The sequence below is a fragment of the Chelonia mydas genome, chromosome 2 (assembly GCF_015237465.2).
Source record: "Chelonia mydas isolate rCheMyd1 chromosome 2, rCheMyd1.pri.v2, whole genome shotgun sequence".
NCBI classification, from domain to species: domain Eukaryota; kingdom Metazoa; phylum Chordata; order Testudines; family Cheloniidae; genus Chelonia; species Chelonia mydas.
This window is the reverse complement of record NC_057850.1, coordinates 107,394,297-107,408,409: the sequence shown is the minus strand read 5'-3', so window position 1 is coordinate 107,408,409 and position 14,113 is coordinate 107,394,297. Positions and strand designations below refer to the sequence as shown.

Below are 14,113 nucleotides of genomic sequence, written 5' to 3'. Positions count from 1 at the left end.
TAATTAACTTAATGGTTCTACAATATAGTAAGTAAATATATTTTGAAATGTGTGATCCTGATGAGCATCAACAATATGTTTAGCAGGGCATAATACGATATAAAGACAGTCCTTGCTATGTAGAGCTTTCAGCCTAAAAAGTTAATTCTTAATCATGGTCACTGTACTTTGGCTCTCAAGGCATTAAAATCCAGGGTGGATAAAAGCAAATAACATTAAAATCCCTATTTTTTATTTTAAATATGATCTTTTGATTTAAAGTAAATAGACTTATTTTTAATAATCTGTTTAAAATTTGCTTTGCAATTGGCAACCTATGTTAAAGTCTCTGCTTATTATAATATATTAAAATGATTTAAATTAAATATAAAAAATTGGCACTAAACATGTACTGTTGACTAAGTTTTGAAGTCAAATTACTGAACAGGTAGAAATCACTGGTTAAGAATCTGGAAGCAGTCAGTTCAATTCACTATAGATTATGCTTAATTTGTTTAATAAATGAGTTAATTTTAAATACAAAACTTTTTTCTTATATATCCAGAACATTTAAAGTAGTTTTATTTAATTAAAAAAATAAAATGCCATTTTTGTGCATTTTAGTTGAATTTGAAGAGAACTGAACACAAATCACAAGTAAAAAATCTAGTGAATAAGAAATCCATCATTCACCATTTTCTTAACTTACATGTATTCTAATTTTTATTTATTAAGCGATGTAACTGCATAAATAAATGTTTTTAGATATAGTGTAGCCTGCTAGTTAGTGAAGAAAGCACCGGATGTAGTGTAAGAGCTATATTAAGTTGGTGTGAGAAGATAAGATTTACTTAGTGTTTTAATGGTTACTAACCTTGCTTTAGGAAAATAACATACAAATGCAAAACACAATTAAAACTGATTATTTAAATCAGTGTTCCCTGTTTTCTGATTTAAATCATGATTAAAATAGCTCATTTTTAAATCACTGACTTAATCAATCCAGCCTGTTAATATCCATCATACTTTTCCTATTTAGAACGCCACCAAGACACTTCAGCTACAGAACAAATACAAATCTGGTAAAGTAAGCAGTTGTATGAAAGCCTGAATCACAAAATACTTCCTTGCTCAGCAGATTTGTAGTACATCATTTTCTAAGAGCTAACAGAGATGCCCTGCTGTGATCAAAAGTATATCATTGTTAAGAGTAGAGCAGAACATCTACTCTTGTCTCAACATGGTTTCCTTATCTATTTTAAGACTGTTAAGGAAGGCACAGCATGGTGCCAACCACAGGTGCCAGCCTTCAGTTTTCCCTGTGGGTGCTCAGCCCCTGCTCAGCCCCGGGTCTCGCCCCACTCCACCCCTTTCCCCAAGGTCCCACCTCCACCCTGACTTTTTCCATCCCCTGCCCTGAGCACACCCCGTCCCCACTCCTCTCCCTCCTTCCCAGTGTCTCCTGCATGCCACGGAACAGCTGATCGGCGGTGGGCCGGAGGCGCTGGGAGGGAGGGGGAGGAATTGATCAGCGGGGCAATCAAAAGTATTACCTGCTAACTTTTTTCCATGGGTGCTCCAGTCCTGGAGCCACCCACGGAGTCAGCTTCTGTGGTACCAACACTCTCATGCTTAACTGTGATCACACAAGTAGTTCATTGATTTTTCAGGATCAGGGCCTATATGTTAATACAAATACATGGAATATTGTTGTACAGTGTCAACACATTGTGACGTGTTAGTGTATACTTTACCTGGCTTTTCAGATATTTTAAACTTAGCTATTTCAAATTGTATTGGCCTAAAAAAATCCTATTTTTTTAACTTGTTTTTTTAATAAGAAAAATAGTAGTAATCCTATGGCTGAGATTTTAAGTGCTCAGAGGCTAGCAAAACAAGTTAGTTCTGACAGTAAACCAAACTGATTCTGTAGTGTAATATAACATTTATTGTCTGTGCTGTCAAATGTCCTTATTATATGTACATGCAGACAAAGTATGGCTGTTGTGGGAACCGTAATTTCCCCGAATTGTAGTATGTTTACATTTCACCTAAAATGTTATGTTAAAGAAAAGCTTCAGTGTATACAGTAAGATTCTGATCACTAAAATAGCTTCCCTTTGAGTAGGAGTGGGAATGCACTCCCATTTTTGAATACATAAGAAATAGGAGACTTAAGACTTTTTAAAAAACTTGGTTAATTTTAACCAAATGTAGATAATGTTAAATTAGCCTTACAGCATCTGTAGTCTCCAGTTTCTGATGCATCCAAACAAGTTGCATTTTCAGTCTAAACCTCCTGTCAAGAGTACAATAATGCCAGCGTCCAGTGATGTGGGTAGCAGCTGTGAAGTCAGTGGATTATCGATGGGTATTCAAAATTATGAAAAAGAATAAAGAATTCTCAAAGGTATTACTAATTCATGTAGCTTTCCTTTAGTATAGTATTTTTGTGTTGAATTTTCTGAAAGGCCCTTAATTAAAGTGGTATCTAGTGAAGCTATTATATTTAAACAGTGTGGGTTAAGTCCTAAATCAGTACAACCAAAGTATGAGAGCACTTTTTTACCGTATTTTACTGACTTAAATGCTTTGTATTGTGAATTTGCTGCATATTCTTCTGTTAACTATTTTCATAAATTTTACTTCTCCTTAAAGTATGGCCAATGTAGATCTCCGTATTCAGGATATGCATATTGCCCTAGTTGCATGGAACCCCACAGAAAGCAATGACCTGTGAAGGCAGTGCACAGGCTCCTTTATATACCTCACTGAACATTCAGATCTGCAAAGGAGCCATATGCCCTACTTCATCACAGTTCCTTTCTAACTGTTTCTGCTGTGAGTGTGGAAGACTTTTCTTCTCTGTACCTCACCACTATCGTTAGATTTATTTTATAATTTAATATAGTAAGTACTGTTAAAAACTTTAATATTCTGTTTGCCTCTGTGACACTTTGTAGATCAGCCTAGCCTGTTGCATCATTAGCAGTTTATTTTTCCCACTTCTTGTTGAATTTCCTGGTGAACTCAAATGTGTGGGGGTTTGAACAATGCTCTTTCTTCAGCATGAAAATGTTTGGTAGCTCTGTGAAGCTCTTCATCTCTCAGGATGATTGCCACTTTTGATCAGACTCTTCTGAGTTTATTGGGTGTGCTTAGAAGAAATTTGAGTAATCTGACTAATCTGGTACCTGTAGATCTGAAGGACCTGCAGTCTAGGCTGCTAAAGGAACAGAAGAAGTACAGCCCCATACAATGGAATGGTATTTCAGATGAGTTTGATGCCAAAAGGAAGCTAGGGATCTTTAGAAATCTATGAAGGTGATGCCTCAATACAAAACATCTTTGAGTTCCTTGTGTGTCACTTCTCTTGGTGTCAATTGCTCAGTCAGATCCGCATGCCCTATGCGGTATCCCTTGAGAGGAACTGTGTGACCTTTGTAGGTCTGTGGGAGGAATCCATTCTTGCTTCCCCTGAGGAGCACAATCTCTATGGAGAGTGCTGTTTGCCTTCCAAAAATTTATTTGTTCCAGTGTCTCTGGTTGAGAAACTAGGAGCTGTTCTACACTGTAGTTCTGCAGAGGTCAATTTACTGAGAGTCAGGCTTGAAGAGATTTTTGAAATCCGTAATCTTTGCAAATATTTAACTGCAAAACACTGAACTTCGAACGCAGGTTTTTAGATCTCATGGCTTCTATGTAACACTATTTTCTGCACAATCGAAAAACTTGAATCTCTTGCGATAACAGGCCCTCAATGTGTAGTGAAAGGCAATACCAGATTGTCTTGAGGGGAACAATTTTAGTATCAGTTGTGATTATGAAAAATGCATTGGGCACAGGTTGGATGGTGGGCTCACTTGGACAATTTCACATCTGGGTTTACCAGTACTAATTCCTAGTCCATGTGACCTTTATCTAAACCTCCTGTTCCCCTCTGAATTCTTCAGAATCTTCATTCATAACTTCCAGGTCAGGTTTCTTCACAGGATCTCTCAGCCTGGCTGCCTAATTGTGCTAAACCACTGAGTTTGGATACTGATCTCCCCCTGGAAGGTCATTAGGTTTTTCTAGAGGGTCTTAATGCTGCCACAAGAAACAGCTGTGGACAAGGCTTTGTTAGTGAATCTCTAGTAAGAACTGCGCCATTGTCTCCCACAGTTCCTTACATTTTGGATTCTCTCTCAAGCACTCTCGATTATCCTTGAATGCTGATAGGGTCAATCTGAGAGCTGTATTTGCATACCATTTGCCAATACACAGATACTAGCGCACCATAATTAGCACATCATAGTTCAGAGACTTTTTTTAACAAAGAAAAGACTGTCTCATCCTCCTAAGCATTTAGGAGCCACCACCTTCTTGTAAATTGAATCTATATCAGTTGAATCTTTACGAGAATGCTTTTTGTACCATCTAGCCATACAGACTGCATTTTAAGTGGCTATAACATCAGCTGGGAGAATGTGAGAGATCTAAGCTCCGGTGACTAATCCTCATTATCTGGTGTTTCAAAGGATAAAGTGTTCCTGCATTCTCAAATATTTAACTAAGGTGGTCTTAAAATGTCTTTTAAATCAATCCATCAGCCTCACTTTCTTTCCCTAGACCTCATGACGTGATAGGAGAAGCCAGGTTGCATAGTCAGTGTTAAAAGGAGCCCTTTATCTAAAGAGGATTAAATCTATATGCATGCCTCTCAGCACTGTGGCATCTGCACGTAAATTGGGAGAATATGCATCTTTGCTCAGATTCATAAATGGATCAGGCTTTGTATCCAGCTATATGAAGCCTGTACAGGTATGACAGGTATGAAGCCTTTTGTAAATATTTCACCAGGTTCAGAGTAGCTTCTGCAGCATGTCTGAAGAATGTTCCTATTAGAAATGTGTAAATTTGCTACCTGGAGCTCAGTTAATATATTTACACATCATTGCTCTCTTTAGTGGGCAGCAGTTATAGAGCTAGTACTCAGCTTTCCTAGATGTTTACCTCAATGATAAGTATTCTTCTTTAAAAAAAAAAAAAAAAAAAAAAAAAAAAAAAAATCCTGAAAATTCAGGAGAGCAGTCCTGAAACTTTAATTCTGTGACTCTTCCTTTGACAGTTACTGCTGGGTAATCTCCCATGAGTGGGGCTGTCGGATAGCACTCAGGAGAATGAAATTACTCCCAAGCTCTTCAGGGAGATTGTCTATAGATCCACATTCCAGTGGAGTATCCAGGTGGAAAAAACGGGGGCGGGGGTGAGAGCGGAGATTAAAAAGGGCTCCACTCCCTGGTACTCACCTGGCAGCGCTCTGGGTCTTCAGCAGCACTTTAGTGTTGGGTCCTTCACTCGCTCTGGTCTTCGGCACTGAAGGACACCTCCCACCCCCACCCTGCGCCACCGCAACGTTGCCGAAGACCGGAGCGAGTGAAGGACCCGACGCCGAAGTGCTGCTGAAGTACCGGGGGGTGGTGCCTTTTTTTATCTCCGCTCCCCCGACCCGTCGCCGAAGACCCAGAGCGCCGCCGAGTGAGTAAAAATTGTAAAGGTGCCAAGTAATTAAAAAGGCGCCACTTCTGCTCAGTGTGGGAGCGGCCACTGCCCCGCTCTCCCCCCCCGGTAGCTATGCTACTGCCACATTCCCCGCTTATTTGGAGTCCGTTGGAGTTGCCGATTACGTGGAATGAAACTGGGTAGGAATTGATTTGAGCTCCTTTATATACCCTTGCATCGGATGGTCAGATCTGTAAGGGAGCATACATGATGCTTACAAGGTCACTCCTTTCCAGAGAGTTTTTTGTGTTTGTACTGAGGGAGCGCTACAGTTGCTTCATACGTAACTTTCCTTTTGAAAACAGAAGAAAGTGTGCAGTTGTGTGAAACTTATTTATTCTGCAGCTTCTCCACATGCAGAATTAGGCCTTCTTGATTCTATTGTGTTAATGACTTTTTTCCCCTGAGTTCACTTCTGCATTTGAGGTTTTCTAGGGCAGCAAGGCTAGTAGTACTACAGTCAGTGGGCTTGACTGTTATGTGGAGGTTGTGCTGCTTCCTGCTGAACAACAATTAAGGATGTTCAGGAGTGGCCGTGACTTTCTCCAGAGACATGTCTGGGTCTTTAGACAGTCTGAACGTGACAGTGACGTGTGCCTTCAAGTGTGGATGTTGTAAAATGTGGGAAATTAAGAGGAAACCTCATTATTTTATTGGGACATGCCAGACATGCAGGTAGCTTTAACATTCAGACAGTGGATCTGGTCAGTTGTAAAATGTTGACAATTTTGAATCTCAAATCTTTTAAAAAGGGAGAGGGAATTGACGGTCTTTGCCACACTTTCCCTTTTTTTCTTGACTAGTCTATTTGAAATAGAATTTTATGTTCAACCATTTTTGAAAGAAGTTGATATTCAAGTGAACCAGAGCATTTTAGTTTAGCACTTTCTGTCTTATGTGTATTGGTAACAGTTATTTTACCGTTTTACAGGAATAACGGTGAGTGTGGTAATCAACCTTAATAAAAAAACTGCTTGGGTTGTAACAAGCTAACTTTTGCTGTATATGTTTATTTCTCTCTGTTAATTTGTAGTGGAAACAAGTGAATAAAACTTGAAATGCTTTGTTATAGGTTGGGATAAACATTCATATGGTTACCATGGAGATGATGGACATTCATTTTGTTCCTCTGGAACTGGACAACCCTATGGCCCAACATTTACAACTGGTGATGTCATTGGTTGTTGTGTAAACCTTATCAACAATACTTGCTTCTACACAAAGAATGGACACAGTTTGGGTATGGAAAACAATCACTGCTAATGATAGCTGATGTCAACAAACCTAGTGCAGTTTTTTGTACGTTTAAAATCTTAAAATTGTGTTAAGCTGCCCCTGACATTGGAGTCAAGATTCATAAGCACCTTAAATATGGACTGATTTTTTTTTTAAATGGGTTTTATACTGCAGGGCTTTAAACTAGCCGATAAGAAAAATGGAAAAACTTATTAATGCAACATTAAAACCTTATACATGAATTTGGAGGGTTTGCCCACACTATCTTTCCCAGGAGATCTGCATATATTTCAACTTGTGGTGACTACGCTCTGGCATATGAATTTTCTGAAGGTCTCTAGTCTTCAATTGTTGCAATTAAATTCAAGCTTATATTTTTGAATTTGTAATTATATACTGTGTGTTACTGTTAGATGAAGTCTGCTAACAAATCTAATTACCCTTTGTCCCAGAGCATCGGAGAATGCATTTCAAATAGTGTGTCCCCCTTTGTGGACAGCACACTGCCAGTAGCTCCATACCCCTTAAATCAAAGGGGCTTTATCTTAAAGCATATTCACTTATCTCACCTGGAAGAAAGATGATCTCTCAAGTAACTAGTTCCCAAGCCATTTAGAGCTGGAACAAAGCCACAAGTTAGTTACGTAGGCCATCCCAAATTTATGGCAGTTAACCCTTCACCGTATGTTTTAGCATCATGTCTCATTATACCACATTGTACAGAAACTTTGAGGATGAGCACAGCAGGGATGGGTGGTGTTAATCTTGCATAAATTACCTGTCTGGTAGTTCAGGTAGTCTGCACACACTTTGGTGCACAAAGATATTTTTCTTTCCTCTTGTCTTGCATGTTTGTATTAGCAGTGAGTTAAGGAGAGGGTTGTGGCTTGGTGAATAGGTTTTGGAAGAGTGTTGAAATAGGGGCTAACAGAATAAGGCTTAGACAATGTGAGAAAATGACAAAGGGGAAGAAGAGTTAAGATGTCTCTTGTTGGTAGGAGTGGCAGTGAGAGAGAAACTGGCTGTAGATTTAGGCAGGAGCTTACTATAGGCCTTGAAGGGAAGAACAAAAAGCTTATTTAGAGTGATGGAAAGCTGCTGGGAGGCTGCAAAAGTGAGGGGGTGGAGTATTAAGATCAGGGCAACATATAAGAGATCATTCTGGAGAAATTGGAAGAGGAGGAGGTGACAGTCAAGAAGTCCAAAGAGGAAGAGGTTCCAGTAGTCAAGGCAAGAGAAGATTAGGACATGGACAGCAAGTTAGCCTTTTGGATGTGATGGAAGAAGCAGCAGGATTTGGTTACAGTTTGTGTGGGAGAAAGACGACAATAGGAATCAAAAGTGATCCCTATATTGAGGGCCTCCATGGTGAAGGATGGAGATGTTAACGGTGGTGGAAAATGGGGTTTGATTTAGGAGGAAAGATTAGAAGCTTTGTTTTTGTCATAGTACGTTTGAGATGGTAGTGGTATAGCAGATGGAGAAATAAAACCGAAGTAGATTTGAGTTGTCAGCATAGATGGACAACTAGTAACAAGGTTAAAAATAAAATCCTTACAGCATGAGGAGAAGGAAATTATGATACACCCTGTGGGTTTCAGATACAGAATTTCACTTCTTCAAAAGAATCTATTTGAAATTGGAATCCTTTTCTAAAATTTACCTAAAGCTCTGGGAACATATAAAGATTAGATTTTTTTTTTTTCCCTTCCTAATCCCAGCAAATTACAAAATTACCCTTGTGGTTTTATCATTTATCAGCTTCTCATATTTTATAATTAGATACTAAAATACCTGGTTTAACTTTATCTAACTCCAATAGAATACTTAGTTTGGATCAGAACTAAATTAATTTTCAACAAAGTCTCTGGTAAATATGCTACTTCTGCTTTAATTTTTGCAAACAAGAAAGGTACAATGCAAGTATTGCCAGTAGGAGACACTTCTTTGCAGTAAACTTTCATCTTGTTGTTATTATAGTTGCATATGACAGATCTTGTACATTGCCAGAATATTTTACAAAAATGCTATTGCTACTTTTTTCCGTAGCATTTAAGACAGTCAACTGTGGCCAAAATTTTCACACTTGATTGCTTAAAGATAGGCTGTCAGATCTATACTTAGTCCTATATAACACTGGTAAGAGAACATAGCTTTAAGCTACCAAGTTTCAAAATATTGGTCTGCATATTTTTGTATGGTAGTTTGTTTAATGTTTATCTTTTGAAAATATTTCTTTTTTGTTTGCCAAATACTGACCTTTTGGTTCCTGTTACTACTATACTAACTTGTGCAGAAGCATTATGGATATCCGCATGCCTGTCATATTTACTTTTGAGGCAGGTCTGGGAAGTTTTTGCAAACCTATAACAGATAACTATTAGAGAAACTAAATATTTAGCATCTAGATATTCCCTATTAGATATTCCCTTCAACAATTATAAGATCTGGCAAATTTAACTGACTACTTGAATGCTCCTGCATACTAAATTAAAAAAACAAACCCAAAACAAAAAAAGCCTCTAGGAAGTTACTTGCTCAACTTTTTCCAGTACATTTTGAATACAAATACATGAAAAATTATTTTTAATGCATCTCTGTTTATTACAGGTATTGCTTTCACGGATCTACCGGTAAGATAAGTGATTTTCAAACAGAAAATAGAATTTTCTGTATACTATAAATAGCTGTTTCAGATGTACTGATTGTTCTTGTCTAGCTTATAGTTCTTGGAAATGTGCACTATGCCCTTTTTATATCATTTTATATCTGTCTAGTTTTCAGTTTGACAAATATTACTGAGGCAAAAACTTGAAACTCAGTATCTGTAAATACTAATACTGAAAAGCAAATAGTTACTATTTTTTCTCTGTTCAGATTTTAGTATCAGGGCATTTTCTTGAGGATTTTGACCAGAAAATCAAGATGAGAATGTAATACATGATTTTAAAATATTTTATTTATATACCTTGTTTGCTTGTCAACTGGTTGTGAGATAATCTGTGAACAATAATGATAAAGCTAACTTATTTTATATTGTCATAGTTTTATGCCCAAATACAGAAGTATATGTGTCTGTGTGTTCATTCTTGAGAATACCTGAGTTGGAAGCACAAATGCCCATTGTTCAAACACAAGTGGTGGCTGTATTATATGCAAAGTCTTCTTAAAACACCAACTTTTGTGTGTGTAATATCACAAATTTAGGCATTTCCTCCAAGAAAGGCTATTTTTAATGAGTGTGTCAATACTAGTCACACTAGGCTTTCTAATTGTAATTTAGTTCATAGTACAAAGTATGTAAACTGTTTTAAATAAATTAAAAATACCTTAATATGGTGACATTCTGCATAAAATTCTATAAGCTCTAGTTATATTTTGATTGGATTTTTCTCCAGCAGCATTCTGTATGAAAGGCCCCCCTGTACCATGGTTACACCATGATGTCTCTTTTTTGCCTTTCTGTCATTCACGTCATTTTCAATCTGGACTTTGGTGTTGTGATTTAGAGGACCATGATTAAGACACAAAATCCTGTTGGAGGGCATCACTGTGCCACTAGGTTGTAAGAGAAAAAGCTGAAGAGACGCTACTGGCATCCAAAAATTCACTCTGATCCTAGAACGCATTAGTGCTGGCAAAACAGATTTTACCCCTTTGGGAATTGGGACCATATTTTAAAAGTTCACTGTGAAGGCCAATCTCTGAAAAGAAAATAGAATTTAGAAGACACATGCTTTGAAGTCATTTTAGATACAAATCAAAGAAATCATGAGAGTTTTAGTGAACTGGTATGGTTCTTTGTAGGCATTATACTTGAATTTTGAAGCTAAGGAGTTTCCCCTATCCTGTCAGTTCTTACCTTAAACATTGCTAAAACATCTGAATTTTAGTGGTGGTACATCTGAAAATGGAAATGACCCACTTTATAAATTTGTGTTAAATTTTTTTGCTCTTGTTTAGAAATCAATTTTTTTTTTTTTTTTTTAAAAGTCCAGGATTATTTAACTTGGAGATGCATGTTTTCAACATAAAATCGAAGCCAAAAAGTGTGAAGTTAACCATGCTTTAAAAACTGCATTTGTTAGTTTGATGAATTACCAGTGTTGAGGTTTGGATCTCAGAATAATGGGCAGTGTTTTATTTCCTCTCCCACTGGTGACAGAGTTGTATGTCGTCCTATTGCTGAGTTGGTATCAGTTACTAAAATTTGACTAACCACTGGGAATGCTAGGAGACTGAGTACTACTTCTCCCCAGTGATAGGTGTGGGTGGGGATGTTGAAGGTGATTAAAAAGGGGGGGAATCTGGAATAAAAGGAAAAAGTATTGATTAAAAAAAAATCTCTTGCAGCCAAACTTGTACCCTACAGTAGGGCTTCAAACACCAGGAGAAGTGGTAGATGCTAACTTTGGGCAGCATCCATTTGTGTTTGATATTGAAGACTATATGCGAGAATGGAGAACCAAAATTCAGGCTCAGATCGACAGATTTCCTATAGGAGATCGGGAAGGAGAATGGCAGACAATGATTCAAAAGTAAGAATTAGAGGGATTTTAAAGACTGTATAATTAAAATTCTCTAAAAGGGATTTTAAAATGGGCATTTAAAAAAAATGTTTGTACGAAATCCTAATTAAATTCAAATAGTTGGAATAGTTTTAGAACAAATATAGACCCTTAAATGTTCATGAGAACGTTGTATTTTTCCTGTCATATTGCAATGATGGTAAAAAAATGAAGCGCATTCTTTGATACAGTAATTACAATTACCACTAAGATTCATCAGGGCAGCTGGCTGGTATATAAAATTAGTAATAAGCTATATGACGTTTGACTTCTTGGTCACCAGTGCAAATGCATCCTTGATCAGTAGTGACCGAAAATTCATTCTGTTGAATGGCCATTGGGATGGCATATGTAGACATCTCTCTCAGTTCAGTTCCTGGTAGATGGGTGTCTGTATCAAAGAAACAACTGTAGTTGTTTTTAGCTTTTAAAAAACTACTACAACAACTTGACACTGATTGACACAGATAATGGCTGTCTCAGCAGAGAAGCAGGGGACTGAACGGCCTATGGAGATTAATAACTATTTATCTGGCACCCCAAAGCACGCTAGGTGCCTCACAAAACATGGAATACACTTGGTCTCTGCCCCAAAGAAAAGTCAATCTGAAATGACAAGTGAAGTTGAACGCAGAGGGAGTGGATATGGAAACTGATGCACACAGGTTATGGACATAGACTACCTCAACTCACAAGTCTATGTGGAATGGATATATATGTATTTGTGTGTATATATTTATATCTATTGAATATAAATTTTTTGTGCCTAACTCAGGTAATTAAATTAAACATGCCTGAATTCCTCGTGTATTTTCAGTTGGATATGGTTTTTACTCAGTGCCAATATTGTTTGTGTTATGTGATGTGGAATAGTAGCTGTTTCAGAAGCAAATGAAGCGATCCGTATATGTAATTTGTTTAACTTTGTAAAGTATTTTGGGATGAAATTTGCAGTTTAAAAATTGCCACTGCTCTCGCTTGCTCTCTCCTAGCCTCCCCCTTCTTTCATGAGCACTAAATTCACTTAAACTAAAGAAATCAGATCTTGAAAACCTATTTTATGGTATTCTTCTTTTCTGCACTCACACAATGTTAGTAGAACTTGTAAATTTGGCTATATTAGTCCAGCTACTTGCTGGAATGCATTGTTTACTACACTGTTTTGTATTAATGTGGCATTAATTTTAATCCCACTGGCTGTGGGAACGTCACATGAACACATTTTGGTCTTCAAGTGAATGCTCACTATATTGTTGATTCACCACCTCCTGACACCATTTTGTCGTCTTTCCCAGCCAAACAAGCATTTTAATTTTAAAAAAACTACTGAAAGGGCAATATAACTTACTTTGTCATTCTCAGTGTACTTAGATTCAGAACCTTAAATACAATATTTAGGATCAATTACAATTCATGTGATTAAGTGAATAGTCACAAGTATTTGAATTTTTTAACCACCATACAGAATCAGAACCACTTGCCACCACGATTGTTTTCTGCACCAGTGTTCATGCTAAAAATCTGTGAAAGGCTTTTCCTTTAGGACCTTGATCCTATAAACACTTATGCATGTGCTTATCTTTATGCACATGAGTAAACCCATTATGTCATGTTTAAGTTGTGTACAAGGACTTAAATGTTTGCAGGTGATCAATAGTTGGGTTATAAGTACAAACTCATACCAATCGGCTACTCTGTAGCTTGTTTAAAGTGGGTTGGTAGTCTGTCTAGTTGCCAGTAGACACGTGTTGGTATCAATACAGTCACAGATTTCCTTAAACATGGAGTCTTCCCTCTTACTCATAAGGCATGTCTATGCTGGCCCCCCACCCCAAAAAACAAAGGAAAGAAGAGAGACCACAGCAGCAAGTCTCAGAGGCCGGGTCCACTGACTCGGGCTCATGGAGCTCAAAATAGCAGTGTAGGTGTTCAGGCTTAAGCTGGAACCTAGACTCTCAGACCCATCTCCCTCACCCTGTTTCAGAGTCCTGGCCCCAGCCTGAGCCCAGATATCTACTCTATTTTTAGCCCTGTGGCATGAGCCTGAGTCAGTTGACCTGAGACATGCTGCAGGTCTCTTTTGCAGTGTAGACGTATGCAGACTTTCATGCCAGTTCTGGGTTGTGGAACATTTTTGGTGCTGTTTAGAGAAACTCTTATTGCTACTGAGCATACTGTATCTGTTCTGTGGATTAATACAGGATTTGGCCTCACAGGGCTTTAAGTCCAACATGTTTCATGAGCAAGGAATACACTTTAAAAAATCAATATGTAATTTGATCATAACTTGGGTTAACAAATGGGGTTAGTTAAAAAAATCCAATTGTTTCTATATAAATTGAAATGTTAAAAAAATAGTTTGGAAAAACAAGTACAAGTAAGAATATACTCTGACAAGGAGCTTAGCTCTTCTGGGAAGGAAATCAAATAGATTCAGTTAATGTATTCATGACTAGATAACTGGGATAGGACATTTTTATATTTCTGTTTTAGGTATCTTACTAATTCCACTATTTGCTTTTGTCAAGCAAGTGATTTTGTTTGCTGAGCTGTCTTGAAATTTGAAAAGTGTCTTCAGTTTATTTTACCTGCATAATGGTGTAAATGATGTTGCATATTTTAACTGTTTTTGAATTCTCTTCTCAGAATGGTTTCATCTTATTTAGTTCATCATGGGTACTGTGCAACAGCAGAGGCTTTTGCCAGATCTACAGACCAGACTGTACTAGAAGAATTAGCCTCCATTAAAAATAGACAAAGTAAGGCTGGAAAGTACACTGCATGCT

General features: G+C 37.5%; 1 protein-coding gene across 5 annotated transcripts in view; it reads left to right on the top strand.

Annotated features, from left to right (window-relative positions):
- RANBP9 (RAN binding protein 9) overlaps nt 1-14,113 on the top strand; it is a 70,117-nt gene that overhangs the window by 28,671 nt on the left and 27,333 nt on the right. For all 5 annotated transcript variants that reach the window (XM_037893084.2, XM_037893081.2, XM_037893082.2 and 2 more), the window contains exons 4-7: nt 6,596-6,763; nt 9,370-9,392; nt 11,113-11,297; nt 13,974-14,086. In XM_037893084.2, the coding sequence (XP_037749012.2) occupies nt 6,596-6,763; nt 9,370-9,392; nt 11,113-11,297; nt 13,974-14,086 (489 nt within the window). The remainder of the gene's footprint in view (nt 1-6,595; nt 6,764-9,369; nt 9,393-11,112; nt 11,298-13,973; nt 14,087-14,113) is intronic.